The following is an 18168-nucleotide window of genomic DNA, read 5'->3' on the forward strand; positions in this document are numbered from 1 at the left end:
GTAATGAAATTGAGACTGTGGATAGTTTTTGCATTGAGAAAGCATTTATTTAGGGTCTTTTATTATGGACTTTTTCTTGCTATGGCAGTTTGCCAGCTACTGAGCCTTTCAGCACCTGCAGACCAGATCTCACTGTGCATGTGTTGTACCCCAATTGGTTAATTTGAAACTATGACTTCTCTTTGGAGCCACCTTGTGAGATCCTCTTTTTAAACTATTTTTTTAATGCACTCTGTGTGCCTTATTTCCATTCAAAGCCCCCCCCAAAATCTGTGCAAATCAAATAATTTTAATTTTGACTTTATTGTTTGGCAGGGCCCCTGGCACCCTATTGTGGCCCCTGTGCCCCCCCGCCAAGTTTAGTATCACTTTCTTAGGCTCTGCTGCACAGATTGTGGCCATTCTTTCAAAAATCTTCAAAAACATCGCTAACTTAACAGAAGCACAGTACGCAATCATTTAAATACCTGACAAATATGGGCACAAAATATCGATCTCTTGGATTAATCCAAAGACATAACTGTAAGTGTGAGCTGTCAGAAACTTGCATGGCTTAAACTGTTGTAGATGTGAATGTTTCTGGCAGCGTGCAAAAAATAAGAATAGTACCTCTTATGTCAACCACTGAATGAAATCTATACATATGATATGAATAAGAGACAGAATGAGACCATAAAATAACAACAACATCAAGAGCACTGTCTTTTTGTTTATTGCACGAATCGTACATATTTCCAACTCAACTGGTAGAACGCAATAACAGGCAGTGGTGGACAAAAAATTGTTCATCAAATGCCTTATTATGTATACAAGATGCCAAAAATAGCCAGTGGGAAAAAATCTGGATATAACTGTTTCAAATGATGGATTAAGACCTAGAAAGGAAATACTGTTTTTTTGTTGTTTTTTTTTTTCTTGAATCAGAACTTTAATACTTGAAATGAAAGCTGTTCTGTTCGTAACAGAGGGAAGTCATTCAGAAAAGGAACGAAACTGAAGAAAAATGGTGTCTCAAGTGGACTTTTTTCTCTGGATTTTAAAAGTACTTTATCCTTATATAGAATATAAACCTCTGCATCAATACCAATCAAATGTTTTGACATCTTTTTTTTTTCTTCTTTGAAGTCAAACAGCATTTGCTAAAGTTCATTTATTTTTTTTTAGTTTTTTTTTTACAGATTTAATATATATTTATATATGTACATATAAATTCAACTAACTAGAGTTCTCATAGAAAATGAGAAAAGCTGGACTTTATCGCTCTCACACAACAAATGACTGGCAAGCATATTGACCCCGCCGCCCCCCTTCCCTCCTCCCAGTCGTCCTCTTTGAGCCGTTAATGCAGCACACACACACACGTTTCCTCACAAGCGGTGCGCTGGCTGCAAACACACGACCTGGTTCAAATGTTTGTCTGAAAAAAAACCCAAACAACCCAAGTAATTCAGCAATTGATTTTTGACTCTTAGCATCACAGGTGGGTTTTAACCCTTTGAAACCTGGATCGACATCACTTTTCTTGCGTTGTGTTCAGATGTGTTTCACCCCTGAACCCTGAGCAAATTGGTTTGATTTTTGGAAGAAAAAAAAAAGAGGGGGAATAAAGGCAATAAGCAAGTTGGCAAGAAATGTCCTGAAAACAGCATGAAATTATAAGATTTAGAAATCTAATTCTATAAAAGCTGCCAGAAAATGTCCAGACAACTATTACCATAACTGTATTTATTCATTTTTTGACGGAAAATATATATATATATTTGTTTTAATTTCAGGTCATTTCCTTGTGTTTTTTTAATGTTTGTTTTAACTTTTCCCTTTTTTTTCTTCTAATTTTCAGGTAATTTTCTTGTACTTTTTAGTGACTGGCTACTTTCTGGGTCATTTCTTCTTAGATGTAGTCATTGCCTTCTTTCCATGTTTTTGAAACATATCAATCCAATTTGCCCAGGTTTTAAAGGATTAAGGAACCACATTATTAATCTAATCTCAATTGGCACATAGGCAGTGTTCAATTGGGATTTGATCCAGGTTGGTTCTGGCTCTTTAAAATAAGTTCCCCCAACAGATACCAACATCAGTCCTTGTCCTTTGCACATGCTGAACACCATCTACCTCAACATCTGAATTCCTGTCAGATGGGTGTCAGGATGGAGAGAGAGAGGAAGAAGAGGAAGGAGAAAGAGGAAAAGGCTGGTGGAAGCAAAAAAACTCTCCTTTTCCTCAGTCAAAAAACTCTTAAGTGCAAAATGTCTCCCCACTCCAAAAAGAAAAGAAAAAAATCAATAGAAATAAACTTAACTGTTGGTTTTCCAATGAATGATACAGCTCTTTCCCCCCAAAGTCACACACTCAGTGCACGTTTTGTCTGTGTCTCAAACTAAAGCGTCCCTGATTCAAAGTGCACTCAGTAGTGAGGTGGGGGGCGTGATGGAAAGAGGAGGCGAGGGAGTAGCTTCGAGGGGCAGCATGTAGGGTGATGCAGCATGTAGGGATTTAGTAGTCCTCGGAGAGTAAATGAGTGAAAAATGCAACCTGCTGCACAAACTCGGGGCCAGAAATCAGTAAGAGACTGGGGCGATGCCGTGAGGGGACGCTGGGGTTTCCCTCTGAATTCAAATCTTAAAAAGAAGTCACATTTAGGGGATAGTTTGAAGGTACGATTCTGCACCCTTCCTCCCTGCTGAACCTCCCTTCATCAGCACAGAGAGCTGGAGAGCGAGAGGTGTGTTACTAAGAGAGTGGGGGATCGTGTGCTGGTGATGTATAGCTTCCTACAGGGTATCTAAAGAGGAGGTGCTTGTTGCCATACACTCACAGTACATTGTTCTGGGGCTATGCAGAGCATATAGATAATGTATGGACAAGCAGGGGCCTCCGAGTGGTTTATAGGGATGTAAGCACTCACTAGACACCTCTTTGTACAATTCTCAAAAATCAGGATTCTGGTAGTGTGTATGCAAGTCTGTAGTCGTCTTTTGCACACTCACAACTGCTGGGAAACCAGGCGTTAAGCATCTCTGTCACTCAAAAGTATGTTTAAGTAAATGTGTGTTTTTATGTTTGTATGTGTGTAAAAACCGAAAAAAGAAAAAAAAAGTCTGTGGCTCGTCAGTGTTTGAGTGTGCCAGTGTGTCAATAGTGCTTGCCTATGTGCATCAATTCAAGGGCAATAAAGTGTGTATTTATGTATGTATGTATGTATGTGTGTGTGTGTGTGTGTGTGTGTGTGTGTGTGTGTGTGTGTGTGTGTGTGTGTGTGTGTGTGTGTGTGTGTGTGTGTGTGGCTCAGGAGGACATGCACTGGACGTGGTCTGGACCTCCCTCCTCTTCATCAGAGGAATCTGGAGAGCTCCAGGACTCATCTGTGTCTGCGTCTGCACCCTCACGGCGAGCCTGTATCGAGACAAAGGAGAAGAAAACAGAGAAAAGTAAGAAGACTTGTCAACCTGGTTCTCAATGTTGGAAACTCTACTCCACATTTTCAGTGCAAAATTACCAGTAATTCCACACTGGATTTAGCCTGGGAACCAGACGAATCTGCAAACTCATGTTTAATTTGCTCGAGCAGATGCGTCTGGTCCCCCTCCTATTTAAACAGATTTCCAGTCGGGCCAATTAAAAACGTTTATCTAATATGGGGCATCTTTAAGACGACAACTGCCAGCTAGCAGAGCCTTCCCGCTTACTGCAAAATATGTGATGGTATCATTTAGGCTCGCACACCCTCGGGACACGACAGCAAGCACAAACATAGCTCAGTAAAGATGAGCAACGTTGGAGCATTTTTGAAAACAAACACGCAGCTTATTGGGAACTCTTTGTTGAAGTACTATTTTCACACTTGGGTGGCAAAAACGGCAACATTCGTTCACAGACATAGACCCCTTTTACACCTTTCATTAAAATGTCTCATATCCAGATTGTCAAATTGACAGCAGACACTTCGTCTCATCTTGTTGACTCTATGCACGAGTGTCTTGAATATCCATAAGCTTTCTCATAACTGTCTTACTTAGCTTGCTAATAGCTGCTACCTCACTGGTCTGAAATGGCCACGCGCAATTCTGCATTTCTGCCCAAATAGTTGTTCTATGTGGACTGAAAATGCAATCGTATTTACCCATGTTCAATGTGGTCACAATGCTCACTGACCACCTCCGGAGGTGGTATGGCTGATTGGATCACAATACATCCTCGATGCATTTAGTCCTGCACTTTCATGTGGTTAAGTGCTATCTGACTGCAGACCAAACACCCAAAATGCATGTTGATGCAAGGTCGAAAGGGGGTTATACTGATGCTACACTATCACAGCTCATCTCTATAGCAGTAGTCACACTCCAGTCTGTTTACACTTTTCCGTCGCTCAGGGCTACATCACATTTCATTGCTTTGATTAGTTGTAGGTTTATCTAATTGTGCCCAAATGCATTTTGAACAATGGCCATTGATAACACCCATTTTAAATTGAGACTTAATTGAGATGTTTCAGACTAAGGCCATGTTTAGAGATGACAACGGCCCTACTAAAAAAAAATATCTGTATTGATATGATAGTATTATTAGAACAATCGTTGTATACACGGATCCACAAAAAACAGTTACAGTGTTTGCTGTGTAAAGTTTAATGTTTAATGCAAGAACTGTTGCTGTGTAAATTGCAATTTGGTCTGGAGATATCGGGCTACACTGGAATATCAACAGGGTATTTTCTTACCTGTATGTTCAATGCTCATGTCTTTTCAAACTCACCCCCCCCCAAAACACAAATAACATCTGCTGCATTTGGTTTGTTGCAGTGTTGGGGAGCTCACCCTCGGAGGCCGTCTGTTCCTCATGTGTCTCATCAGGAACCACAGCAGCTGGGTATCGTACTGCTCACCGTGGCGCACGCTGTCTTCATCCCGCTCCCGCTTGTTTTTCTTCATCACCTTGACGAACACAACAAACAGGTAGGAAAATGGGGAAAGGAACATGCAACTTAGAAAAGAGAACATTTTTGCAACCAAAGTGAGGCCGTTAAACAGCCTTACCATAACCACCATAATCTATATAACACAGCCAGTCATTGCATAAGAAAATATATGTTTTACATCCTGGATTTTATTTTTTGTAGTTTTGGCCTTCATTCCTGTTATGCAAAGTTATGATAACACTTTAACCTGCAGAGCCACTGCAGAAACTATAACATGCAACTTTACCCTGGTCAATCAAAAGAATTAAAATGACCCCAAATAGTAATTATAATATCTATTACAATACAGAGCTACCAAAGCTGGAATTACAATGGATAGTTGTGACTAATTCACTTTCAAATTCACTTTCACTTTCAAAAGTGCTTTAGACAAAGAAGTTAAGCAGGGTTTCTTAAATGTCCCACTAATATTTTGATGCGCAAAGACTTTCAGTGGTTGCTCTGCATCCTTATGTATCTACAAAAGAGCGGACAAAATGTTACCACAACCAACAGAATGATGGCCAGAACTATAAAAAGCAGGATGGAATAAAATAGAGCAGGACAGAATACCTCTTTTAGACCCTTGAGTCCCGTGGGGCTTTCAGCTGTGGGCGCCCACAGTTTGATGTCGTGGTCCAGCCCACTGGTGGCCATACCCGGCAGGTGGGGATGTGGCTCCAAACAGTTCACCTGTAGTGCAAAGTGCAAGTGCAGTTTTTATCAGTCAACAGACTTTTGGAGTTTACACAAAAATACAAATTAAATAGATATAAAAGGATCTACAGTGTGTGACCAAATTAGACAAACTGAACGAAAAAAAAAAACAACTTTGGAAAAAAAACCCCAAAATAAAATAAACAATAAAAAAAACCATCCAACTTAACAGGCAGCTACCCACAACCCACTGCGGCACTGCAATCCTTCTTCGACAGACATATGCATTAGGGATCGACGAATATTGGTTTTTAAGGGCTGAAACCGGTTATTAGTACTAATGAGACTAATAATTGATATTTGTCAAAATTTTGAATTTGGAATATAACAAACTTCAACACAAACCTTTACTTAAATGCCTTTAGCAAATGAAACACTCAACATCATATACAGAAAGTTCCCAGCAACATTTTTTATAAAGCTCATTGAAAATTTAAATAAAAACGGAAGAAACTGAGTACAGCAGCAGTCTCCTTCATGAGTTTAAGCCACGCTGTAATCGCCAGCCTATGTGGGCTCGTCCAGTTACGCAGAATGAGCTGAGCCGCTACGATAAAACCTGTTATTGTCAACCCAAACTCTGTTTCAGTAAGACGACAAGTGCATTTTTAACAAAAGAAAACCTATAAAGTCATGTATACAGCGTTTCGAAAGTCATCTTTGAAAACCAAAAAAAGCATTTAATATTCTTTTTGACTCACCACTCCTCCCCTGTCTCCCTCCATAAACTGGACGATGCGAGCAGAGTGCTTGTCCCACAGGTAGATGTGTCCGCAGTCACTGCCGCTGACCACAAACTCACTGCACGGACCGTAAAAGTTCACGCCCTTCACTGTGACAAAGAGGTGAAGATGAGAATTATATACTGTGTGATAACCACAGTCCTGCAGTGCAAACTGAGGAAAGAAATGCTCAGTTTTCATCGGCCAAATCATAACAGTCACTCGTCAGCTAGATGCTAGTAAAGCTGGCCATCTTGGATAAGTTAGCACTTTATTACTGTAGTAAATTTGTGCTGTAATTGACACAGAATTTAACACCTGTAGCATTATTACGGTGTCCCTTGTATCTCCTGCGGTAGTCAGCCCCGTCACTGTGGTTGGAGTCAAACAGGTAGATGTCCTCGTCATTATAACTGGCCAGGAGCTCTGCACACACAAAGAGAGTCAAAAAAATCCCTTCAATTCCATAAAGGCAGAAGATGGACATAGCTTTTCATCACAAAGATTCAAGCTCAGTTGAGTTGTGGATCTCAGAAAAAATCTTAATTGGACATAAGTAAAATCCCATAACTGTCTCTAAAGTTGATCTTACTGGTGTTTGGCAAATACGAGAACACTGTTAAGGCTCTCTGGGATGGATCTCATTCTGTTTGAGTCTCACTGATATTGCAGTGTGGTTGCATCAGGAGGAAGGGCAGAAGTTTGGCCATTTTTGGACATTGAGTTAAGCAAGCGTGAGGTGTAGGGCTCATTATTTTCAATATTTCTAAAACATATTCAGAGTATGGTATAATTAGGTAAAGATAATCACAATTCATTCAAATATAAATGTGAAACAAGATTATGGGGATTGCAAGGAAATGAAATCACACCATAGAGATGTAGAATAATTTCCATGCAAGTTGTTTCATGTATTTTTACTTTGTGTATGATAGAATAATGTAAGTTTTATTTTTATTGTTTTACCTGTGCCATCGTGGCTGTACACAAGGCAAGTTATGTTGGTTTTGGACTCGCTGGATACCAGATGTGAAGGACAAAACTTTTTCAGTACACCATTGTTATCATTCTCATTGATCTTCCTCTGGTCATAAATCCTACAGGGGGCGAAGAGAGGAGAAAGTGAGAGAAGAGCAAAACAATTAAGAAGTTAAAGGGGTAGTTCTGCCTTTTTGAGGTGGAGTTATATGGTGTACTTGTCCAGGGTCAGTGTATTACACACAGCAGATGGCAGCTGGCACGCCTCCAATTTAGGGAAGTGACAGGAGTGCTGACATGAGAGCTGAGCAACATACAAGGACAGCTGCAAATCATATTTTAACCACCTAAAAAAATCTATATCAGTTTAAGTGTATGCTGTATTGACAGTATTTTTCACTGCTTCACCTTTCCATAAGACAGCTTGTACTGACAGGGGAGTTATTAACTTCTTCAGTTCCCCATCTATGCTCTTGTCAAAGCCACCAGACTTCACTGACAAAACTGTAACTTTAACTCAATAAAACAGCCGCAGTTCCTCATTGGAAATCACTATCTGAGAGTTAGATAAAGTACTAAAAATATTCCAAAGAGCATACATTTAACCCTCGGGGTCTGCTTTAATAGTACACATACTCGTATCGCTTAAAAATTACATTATATTAATGTTATTTTCTACTTTCATTGAGTTTATGTTTTAAACAATATCAGTCCTTATCACAAATATCAAATATTAATTAATTTTCAGTATCATAACCCTTAAAATGTCAGGTTTTTCTCATGATGCCACTATGTTTTAGAGGAACCCGGTGGAAATAACATGTATTTTCTCTGTCTGCCAAATATGGTAAAAAAAAAAGACATTATAAGATGTAAAACAGTAAAAAAAAATTATAAATTCCGAGGCAAAAGCCCAGAATGACACCCAGAAATAATACAATATATGACCAAAAAATTAAGAATGACATGCAAAACGCACCACACGTTCCCGAAAGGTTAAAGCTGTTATACTTCTGTGCCGAACACCAGCATTCTCCAAACTGAGGGCGTGTTGACTGCCATCTACTGTATGTAACACGCTGACTATGGATAAGTACCTCATACAACCCCACCACAAAAGATCTGAGCTAACATCTAAGAGACAGTAATAAACAATATCAAATATTACTGTCCTGCTTCTATGTTTAAAATAACCAACACTAGAACCACAACCGGCCTCATACCTCACATACTGATCTCTTCCGCCCACAGCAAAGTGGTGTGTCTTTGCTGGGTTGACGAAAATGGTGTACAGCCCCACTTTTTTATCACCCTCCTTTACAACCACCAGTTTACTGCCGCACACATTTAAGGAGACACAAAGGAAAAACACGTATTAGCTCTGGCATGGGGAAGTTGTAAAAATCATGACGAAACATGGCAAACACAGAAAAACTGGCTGGCAAAGAGGAACATGTTAAACAGTGGGTGTTCACCAACACTGAAACACAGGATATTTGAAAACTGTGGCCTAAACAGGACAGAGTTGTTTCAATACCAGTGACTGTCTTAATAGAAAACAATGAGTATTATGTTGTGGGTTATGATATTTTGTCCAACTATTTTAAATGCTAGTCTGGTCAGAAAACCAACATAAAATCTACTTCCTGAGATGATTAAATTTAATCTAACGGTAAACTTTAACAGAATTACTCACTTGGCAGGGCGGTCAAGACGCAGGTCAATACCAAACACCACAGCATCCTCTCCAGCAGAAAGAAAGGAGCAGGGGGAATCTGGCTCCAGGGCAAGCTGAAACAAAAAAAATAAAATAAAAAAAACACGCCCGGAGTGGAGACTGTGCTTAATCACAAGGCTTTCAGAGACTTAAATACACTTACAACAGCTGCAACCTATGGCACAAAAACCATGAAAGGATACTTTACATATTTTCTACTCTATTATTACAATGTGAGTTGTATGTGTAAATCAACTGTGGTAAACTTCCCTCCATCTCAGCAGTACCTAGATATCCCTCCTCCCTCCACAGCAAAACTGCTGAATAATGTAAACTGATGCAAAAGACATATTCCGGCAGAGTTTCGCTGGTTCTTGGGTAGGGCTGTGGGGCTGTACTCGAATTATGCCAGTCGAATCAGATTTGGCTGTTCAAAGTGGATATTTGATGATGTTTTTAAATTTTAAAGTTTGAACTGGCTCTGCAGAACGTTCAGTGTGACGGCAGCCTTAACGCAATATAGCAAACAAGCTAACTGCGTTTATGATGGGTTGCAAATGCGCAACATTTTTCTGTCTTGAGCCAGAGACCGTGTTGTATTAACTTTTCGTGAGCTGTTACTTAAAAAACTAAAACCCCTTTTAAGCAAAAGGTCTCTCTTTGCTCCCCCTCCGTGCCGCTGCCTGCATACCTGCAGCTCACTGTACTAAAGATAGGCGTGAAAGTCAAGAGCACTCACTCAGGTGCTTTCACAGTGAAAAAAAAATTGATCCAAAGGTAAAACTAAGCAGCGCTGATTGAATATATAAACCAAGATTCTGTTACTGAGTTGCATATTTCTGGGCTCAAATGTTTCCGGACACAAGTTTTATCTTACTGTTTAATAGTTCTCCAAGATTATCTCTTGCTGACCGGCCACCACTGTTTCACATGTACGAGTTTGCACTGCTTCACCCCCCCGGCAGGGCTTTTATTGTGCAGCGCACTGAATTTTGGTAGTTGTAGTTTTTCTACCACTTGAGCAAAAGCACACTTTTCTGTTTTCTCTGGTCATGTAGCATCAATTTCAAAAGTATTTGCGTCTTCCTGCTGCAGAGACGGCCCTTTTTTACAAGAAGTGCATCTTTCCGGCATTGAAATACGTCTTTAACTCTTACATTCGCACATGCAGTACAAACACTCACCTTGTGTGCTGCCCCTTTATGCTGTGCTACCCGCTTGGTGTTCTTGCACCGCTGTGTGGCAGAGAGCTCAGCCACTCTGATCTGACCGTCTCGAGCACACATGGCCAAGGTGGAGTCACCACTGTGAGGCAGGAACTTTGCCTGTGTACATTGAGGGCAGAGAGAGGACTTATTTTAAACTTGTCATCACGACAGTCACTGTTATTAGTCACTCAATCACTCACTTCAAAGTGCGTCTACTCACCTGTCATTTAGTATTGATTAATATTGAGTAGGCAGATTTTTTTTTCTCTCAAAAAGTAAATATTTTTCTTTTCCTTTACCTGAAAGACGTTGCTCTTGTGGCCACTGTCAAACTCCAGCTCAGCACGACGGATAGCCCAGTCCCAGATCACGACCCGCAGGTCATCGCTGCCTGAAGCCAGGCGTGTGCCTGATGGGTTGAAGTGCAACGTGTTGACGCAGCCCGTGTGCCTCTCCAGTCGGCCCTGGAGCTCCAGCCTCTGCACTAGACCGCGGGCCCCACACACACGCCTCACAAACTGATGCGAGTCCCTGCCGATCTCCCTGGAGCGCAGTGAGGGTATGGCCCGCCATATAGGGCCACGCAGGTCACGGAGCTCTGCTCCCAGCCACGCCTCCATAGCCTCGTCATCATCGTCATCATCTTTCTGCTCTTCTTCATCCTCATCGTCATCGTCCTCTGAGCTGGTGGAGTGATTGGTACCACCGCCAGGTCTATTCCTCTTTCTAGCCGCCCTTTTCCCGCCGTCTTTATCCTTTGCTCTCTCCCGTCGGCCGCCCTCGCTCTCTCTTTCACCGTCCTCAGTCAGGGAATAAAGGCCGCTGCCATCCATGCTGTCTGTGTCTTCTTCATCCTCTCCCTCTCTGTTTGCGCCGGTCTCTACATCCACATCTGGCATAGGCTTGTCTCCAGACGCCTCTCCTGTTTCTTTGGGAGCTACAGAAATAGGAAAAAGCCTGAGCCATGGAGGATAAGGTTAAGACATCACTGCCTCACTGGGAGATCAACGAAAGTTGTGAAACCGCTGCACAATCTTTACTGTATACTATATCAGTGACTGCAGTTACATGCATGTGATAATAATAACCCGTTTATGAGGATTATCCTGGTTCTGATCATTTTCAGAATATGGTGTTGACATGAGCCCAAAGAAATTGGGTTATTCACATTCCTAGTTACTTTCAGAGTACTCTAGCTAGCATATTTGGGTTTTTCATAAATGGAATAAGGTGCTTGCATGTTCAAACACTTAAACATATTCCATCATAAACGTGTTACTCATGTCCATGTGAATGCACTCAATGAGCTCAATCAGGGGCGTCATAGTGGGGGAAAAAGTGGGACTGATTTCCCGGGCCCAAATCGGCAGGGAACCCTTAAAAACCCTGCAATAAAAATTTGGATTCTGTTTGCAATTTTTTATTTCAAATAATTAGTGCCAAATCAATTCAAAATGGCTGAATAAACCTGTTGAGGGACTGAACTTTGTACAAAGAAACCGTAGGAACTCTCTGAGGCCCCTTTCAGCCCTTAAAAACGCAAAATGATTTAAATGGTTGTGTTTCCTAAAGATTACCTTCTGGAACCCGGTTTCAAAAGTCTGTGTTTTGAGGCCACTGTCGTGTGAACAAATGGCCAAGCGCAACAAAAGTTTCATGCAAAAACGGCTGCGGTGTAAATGGTCCCTGAGTTTGAAAGAGACACTGAATAATTAAGGTATATATAAAGAGATGTAACCACCTTTAAATTTTCACAGCCATCTTTCCATGCTGCTTTCTGCTGTTTACCTGTTCTCTGGCCTGTCTGCGACAATGAACTAACACACAAAAAAAACAAAAAACAACAAAAAAAAAATAAATCATACTCAAGTGTGGTAAGCACGTTTACCTGTGTTTAAAAAACCCTGTGTGCACTCGCTAATTTTGGTGGAAAACAGGCATTAAAACATTTCAAAAGGTGCGTGAGAGAGATATAGATCAAGAGATGAGGGGCTGGGGGCCTGCAGAGACTGCTTATGCATAGGGCCCAGAATTTGCTGATACAACACTGGTTGAGCTCCACCAGGCTGCAAAAATTTAGAGAAGATAAAACTCCAATAACGTTAGGAATAGCAAAATAAAGTATCCCAGCAACAAATGCATTTAAATATTAACAAATTACCAAACGATGTCAGCAGCTGATGAAGACTACAAAAATGAGGTTTTACCATCTTGAGAAGACTGTGTTTGTCCCTCTTTGCTTGCAGAGGCGTCTGTCTCTTTGTTTTGATCTTCTCCTGGTTCTTTCTCTTCAGAGCCACCTAAACCGAAACATGTCCTCCTGATTATCTCTCGGCGCTCAGGAGCATGACAGCTGGCACAGTTATGGTCAGTATAAATAGTGAGTTATTTTCTTGCACTGATCCTTTACCGTTAAGCGCAGTGGATTTGCCGTCAGCCTCAGCCATCCTGTCTCCTTTGTCCTGCGTCGACCCGAGGAAGAACCTTAGAAAGAGAAAACCAACACTTAGGTTGTTTATTGAACAAAATTACGAGTTTGAATAAGACGACAGACAAGTTGTGCGCATAAGTAAGCCGACATATTTGCTCGCACTCGCTGAACTGTTGTCAAGTCCGGACGTCGCACTGAAAGCCGTAGAGCACAAGTTACCTGTTAGCTTCCAAACTAACAGCGAGGCTAATTTTAACACCTACCTACCGCTGCCTGCGACCACAAAAACAATCCAACTCGCTTGGCAGCTGGCTCACAGGCCCGACTAATGCCCTGTTTTGCTTTGTGATACCATGTAATGCATTGTCCTCTGCAGCGCTCGACTACTTGACAGTGTTATTACCGCGAGCTAATGCTAACTAGCCTACGTGCAGCTAATGAAAATTGAGACTAAATGTCAGAGCAGCAGCCAAACAGCTGGTTGTCCAAAAAAAGCGAGCTAGCACTGCTTGTAGTGGCTAACTAGCATAGCTTGCGTTACCTCTACTTGAAGGCCCGACGAGGCGTACTTCTTAGTTTAGTCCTAATCTTTATTGCAGATTTATTTTCTCCACCTCGCTACTTAGCAGCTGAGCTAAGTGCCTTGACTAGGGATTTTCTGACCGTAAATACACGACATTAGGAATGCGTGCATAAAGAGTTTTTTGGTAAAAGACAGACTATAACCCGAGCTAACTGCGTTGACACAAGGTTGACTGCTCTGTTTATGTTTTGACGGTTCAGCTTCTTCTTTTTTTTTTTTTAGTTCCATTTCCGGTGTCGTGCTTGCTTCGTTTTTTTCACCGGAAGTTTACATAGGAGGTGCGCGAGGCCATATAAAAATGACAAAAACAACAGCAAAGAATAATAAAATAATAATCATAATAATACATGTTTTGAAACATCGGTATATCCCCTATTTATTAATATTTAGGCTATTTAATGTTGAGGTTATTAATTACTCTTTTAATGTATCATTTTAGAATGTATTTTCTTAATGAATGAAATTCTTCATTAGTTGTTATAATAATAATAATAATAATAATAATAATAATAATAATAATAACAATAGCACAGCTTCTGAAACCCTAATAACGAAATATTTTGAATATTATTCTGAATCCATTATATTCTTAATTTACTTTTCTTGGCTATGGTTTAGCAGCCCCAGCAGAATAACTAGCTAACTAAATACACAAATATTTCTATTACTACTATTGTTCTACTACTACTACTGATCTCTTATGAATATAAGTTGTTGTCCTTCATTTTTTTTTTAGGAAAATTATCTGATCCTGTGGGCAGCACTGGATGTGTCCTATCTGGTGCGTATTTGCATTGTAATATGTATATTTTTTGTATTTAAGTTATCAAGTTTTCTTGTTTAACCTACTTTCTCTTATAAAAGTTTAAGTTTATGAGTTAATGTGTGAGGAAACATCTGGCTCCCTAACTCGGGGTTAAACAAGATGGGATCCCCCAGCTTCCTTCCTGTGTTTATGTCATGAGCTTAGTGACAGCGATCTACAGTAAATCCTATTGCAGGAGGATGTGTTTCTGCATTTATCTTAGATTCCTAAATTCTTTACAGTCTGAAGTATAGAAACACAATCTATGTATTGAAACAGAGATCACAGCATCCCAGCATACATGCAACAATGAACACAAAGCTGTTTATAATCCACGTGGAATGTCAGCTGAGACTTTGAGGGGAAAAGATTACTCTGCAACAAACACACTTTCTCATAGAGACACTGTGTGTGAATGATAAAATAAGCACAGGATTTTTTAGTTGGTTAAAAGGTTAGTCAACTGACAAAACACTATAGCCAAAAACTTAAACAATCAGTTCATTACTTGAGTCTAAAAAAATCCCCAAAAAATCCAGAAATGAAAAGTTTGATTTTGATTAGTTTTTGAAAAGTAATTTATTCCATCTGACTTAACATTGGCTGAATAAAACAGTTCAAATACTTAGAAGTAAAAGTAGAAGCTCTCTGAGGCCCTTCCCACCACTGAAATCCGCCAAATGTTTTACTCCACCCCTTAATAGGATTTGTGTCTAAACGCAGCTAGAGTCGAGTGATGCACGTTATGCTGCTGTATTATTTTCTATAAACAAAGAAAAGCAGAGGAAAGAAAGGGAAACAAAGCAAATTGACTTTGTAAAAATAAATTGAAAATGTGTGTGTGGCCTCAGCCCGTTGCTGCATGTCATCCCCTCTCTCTCCCCCTTTCAAACTTAACCTGCTCTATCAGAATAAAGGCAAAAGCCAAAAAAAACCAAAAAAAAAAAAACAAACAGTTGCAGCAACTTCACAAAATTAAGTAATTATAACTAACATTTAAAGTAAATTTGAATTTAGATACAAAGTAAACATAACTTAAGTTTAATAGTTATATTTACTGACATTCAAGGAAACCGTTTTCCAGATTTTCTTTAGGTAAAATCAACTCGTCAGATTTTACAGTGCAGCCTACCCTCAGCAAATGTAGCTTATTTACTGACACCTCATTTCAGAAGTAAGGGAAAGTTTAAGAGAGATTTTTTTAGGACCACCAATGCAGAAATAGGCTGTCACAGAAGAAGTAAAGGGAAATGCAATGACTATTTAACGACCACCTCTGTGGAAATATCACAGAAGAAGGAAGGGGAAGTCGACACAGACAGAGGGGGTTTCAGGGCAGCCTCCTCCAGCTGTGCAGCGCTCATAAGTTGCAGCAGCTCTGTCTGTCCTCCAGAGGCGATGCTGGAGTTTGGCGAGCGGAGCTGACCGCGCTGAGCGCAGCTGTCATGTCGTGCACGGGCTTAAGATAGAGATAAAAGTTTCTGCATTTGGCACTAACCTGCTGTTTTCACCTCTTTCCGCCAACATGGAGTACTGGAGGCAATGCGCGATGTGGCTGATCAGTTGCAACGTGCTGCCCGCAAACCACCGGGTGACTGCGGACACGGCGCAGGTGTTTGACCTGGCGCAAACCCTGCGGGACGGGGTGCTGCTCTGCCAGCTGCTCAACAACTTGAGACGTCACACTATCAACCTGAAGGAGATCAATCTGAGGCCGCAGATGTCACAGGTAGACAAGTCATTTATACGCTGCTTTCAGAGCAACTTGTGGTTGTAACGTGTGCAAAGGAACTGCAAAACTTGATGTGAAATCCAAATTATTGTCCCTGGACATTGATGAATTTTAAAAGCATGCCTTAACCTTTAGTCTTAGATCATGGCAGTGTAAGTTTATTTATTTAAGAATCAATTTAGCCGGAGGAAGCCGAATCAGTCTCACTTATGCTTACCTAAAATGTGTTTTTGTATCAGGGGCATTTCTAGGATTTGAGGGCATTGTGGGCTTAGTCCAGACCTCAGGGGGATCTCCTGTTCAGATCATCATTTTTTTTTTAATGAAAAAACTATTTTTTAAATGCACACTGGCACCTCATACATTCTTGTCAAATCTTTAATTAAAACTTGGGATCAAGGGAGACTCTGATTTTCATTGATGCAGAGCATGAGCACATGAAGACATTAAATCAAGACATTAAAAGCAAACTAATGACAGCTAAAATAGAAATAAAATTATACAAAACAAAGAGCAATAATAATGTAAATATCTTAAAATTTCAATACAGGATAACAAAGGTGTTATGATCTGAAAGTATAATAAAAACATTTACACTCATTTAAAACAAGATCTGAAATATGGCATTTGCTGTAATGGTGAAGGAGTTTAAGTTAAGTTTAAGTTTCTTGTCAGATGTATAAGTTGCATTTATAGAATTACATTTTCCTAGTTCAGTTCTGATTTGGGGAAATTGGGGCAACAAGCTGTTTTGCAACCCAATTTACCAATAAAAACAGTTTTTTAAGGCCACATTAAGACGAGAATGGCCCTATTAAAAGTAGAAAAGTCTTTCCTATGCATTTAAAAAAAAAATCTGTGTTCATATAATAACATTAAGAACGATCCTCCTGTGCACAGAGCCTCAAAAACAACTGAAAGCGCTGTAGTGTGCATGCCAGGCCAGTACTTGGTGGTGTAACGTTGTAATGAAACACCACAGAAGAACACCACGCCATGTGTGAATTTCGGCCGTGACGCCACTGGCTTACAGGATCTGTGCATTGCCAGTTTACACGGCAACAGAAGGGGTTGCGTTTTCAAAAGATTACACTCTGGAACCTGGTTTCAAAAGTTTGTGTTTTCAGATCCCCTAAATGGCCAAACCCCCCAAAAAATTAAACGTTTTATGCAAAAATTGCTGCAATATAAACGGTCCCTTAGAGAATCTTTTGGCTATAGTTGGAAAAATAGTTAAATGTATGTATTTATGTTAACAATAGTGGAATGTAAGTTTATTTTTTAGGGTAAAACATTTTTTTTATTCTTATTTTTGAAAAAAAGAGAAAAAAAAGAAAGAGAATCCCTTATACTTAGATACAGGGGTACTTATAAAACATTTGGGGCTGAAGCCGTGGAAGCCCAAGCCTAATGATGCCACTGATATGCCTGAGGTAGGGACACAAGACAGCTGCTTTTTGCACATAAGGTCTGAAAAATGTAAAATTTATGTTAGCATATCATCACTGTTTTGTTAGATCACCAGCAGGAAAATTTGGATATAGATTCTTTATTCCAGGGTCCTTAAAAGTCTGATGCAAAGATACATGTGTGTTATTTTCACTTTAGTGTTATTCCATTATTTCAAAATTGCACTGTTAATGTCAAGATTAGAAGCATAAGGCCAAAACAGCTTTATGTTCAAATCTGGAATTTGCGAACACAGACCTATCCTCTCTCCTCTGTGTCAAACTGACAAGTGCAAACTTTTTAGAAAATAAGGCCATAGAATGACCTCCGACAGACGGATATTATTAGTCTGCCTCCTCTTTAAGTCATAATTAATCCAGACAGATTTAGACTATTTATCTTTCCATAAGTCTGTGTTTTTATTAAAATCTTACTTTAAGCAATTGAAACTCTTTTTGATTTACTGAGGGAGTGCTTAATGTACCACAGCCTGTAAAACCCAAATAGATAGTCCAAGACTTGACCTCTGTCTGCCTAAATTCTTCCCTCTGCCGCTAGAGAGGCCTGATAAAATCCTGACTTTGATCCACCCATTAGTCAGAGAACTTTTACTATGTGTGCAGCAGATGGTAGTCTGGTAGTTACCCATCAGCAGACTGTGTGATTTATTTTCTTTTGTGACTCACTTAATTTAATACAGTTCAATACAATTCACTTCAAAATTAAATTCATTCACCTTTATTTGTATGACACCATATCATACAGATGCAGTTCAGGGTACTTTACATAAAAATGTAAAATCCATATATATTTACCTTTTATATATGTGATCAATAATTAAAGCTGAAAACATTTTCATTTAAACACAC

The 18168-nt window shown here is 39.9% G+C and overlaps 2 protein-coding genes across 5 annotated transcripts in view; one reads left to right on the plus strand and one right to left on the minus strand.

Annotated features, from left to right (window-relative positions):
• Positions 1 to 689: 689 nt before the first annotated feature.
• Positions 690 to 13536, minus strand: dcaf8 (DDB1 and CUL4 associated factor 8). Of its 2 annotated transcripts, none has more exons than XM_042497833.2 (13): positions 13272 to 13536; positions 12710 to 12783; positions 12507 to 12599; positions 10599 to 11236; positions 10276 to 10416; positions 9071 to 9165; positions 8598 to 8708; positions 7363 to 7493; positions 6715 to 6822; positions 6376 to 6506; positions 5531 to 5650; positions 4818 to 4934; positions 690 to 3396 (listed from the first exon to the last, which is right to left on the minus strand). In XM_042497833.2, the coding sequence occupies exons 2-13, from the start codon at positions 12744 to 12746 to the stop codon at positions 3289 to 3291; spliced, it is 1830 nt and encodes a 609-aa protein (XP_042353767.2). In that variant the 5' UTR covers positions 12747 to 12783; positions 13272 to 13536; the 3' UTR covers positions 690 to 3288. The 2 variants fall into 2 exon arrangements, with proteins under 2 accessions (XP_042353767.2, XP_087941906.1); XM_088085780.1 differs by lacking the exon at positions 13272 to 13536 and adding an exon at positions 12994 to 13256.
• The window catches only part of LOC121951493 (guanine nucleotide exchange factor VAV3-like), a 77378-nt gene continuing 64027 nt past the window's right edge, over positions 4818 to 18168 (plus strand). Inside the window, exons 1-4 of one of the 3 annotated variants that reach the window (XM_088085777.1) lie at positions 4818 to 4955; positions 12594 to 12666; positions 14050 to 14094; positions 15650 to 15847. In XM_088085777.1, the coding sequence (XP_087941903.1) occupies positions 12646 to 12666; positions 14050 to 14094; positions 15650 to 15847 (264 nt within the window). In that variant the 5' untranslated portion in view covers positions 4818 to 4955; positions 12594 to 12645. Of the gene's footprint in view, positions 4956 to 12593; positions 12667 to 14049; positions 14095 to 14153; positions 15848 to 18168 lie in introns of those variants that run through there. The other 2 variants (XM_088085778.1, XM_042497828.2) reach the window with 2 other exon arrangements.

Source organism: Plectropomus leopardus, chromosome 12 (genome assembly GCF_026936395.1).
Source record: "Plectropomus leopardus strain MGB_pleo_1.0 chromosome 12, ASM2693639v1, whole genome shotgun sequence".
In the NCBI taxonomy this organism is placed as follows: Eukaryota; Metazoa; Chordata; class Actinopteri; order Perciformes; family Serranidae; genus Plectropomus; species Plectropomus leopardus.

Coding starts and splice junctions, on each gene's coding strand:
- dcaf8 (XM_042497833.2), bottom strand. CDS start 12,746: ATGGCTGAGGCTGACGGCAAATCCACTGCGCTTAACG. Junction 10,417..10,598: donor ACAAGAGCAACGTCTTTCAG/GTAAAGGAAAAG, acceptor CAATGTACACAG/GCAAAGTTCCTGCCTCACAG. Junction 6,507..6,714: donor ACACCGTAATAATGCTACAG/GTGTTAAATTCT, acceptor TCTTTGTCACAG/TGAAGGGCGTGAACTTTTAC.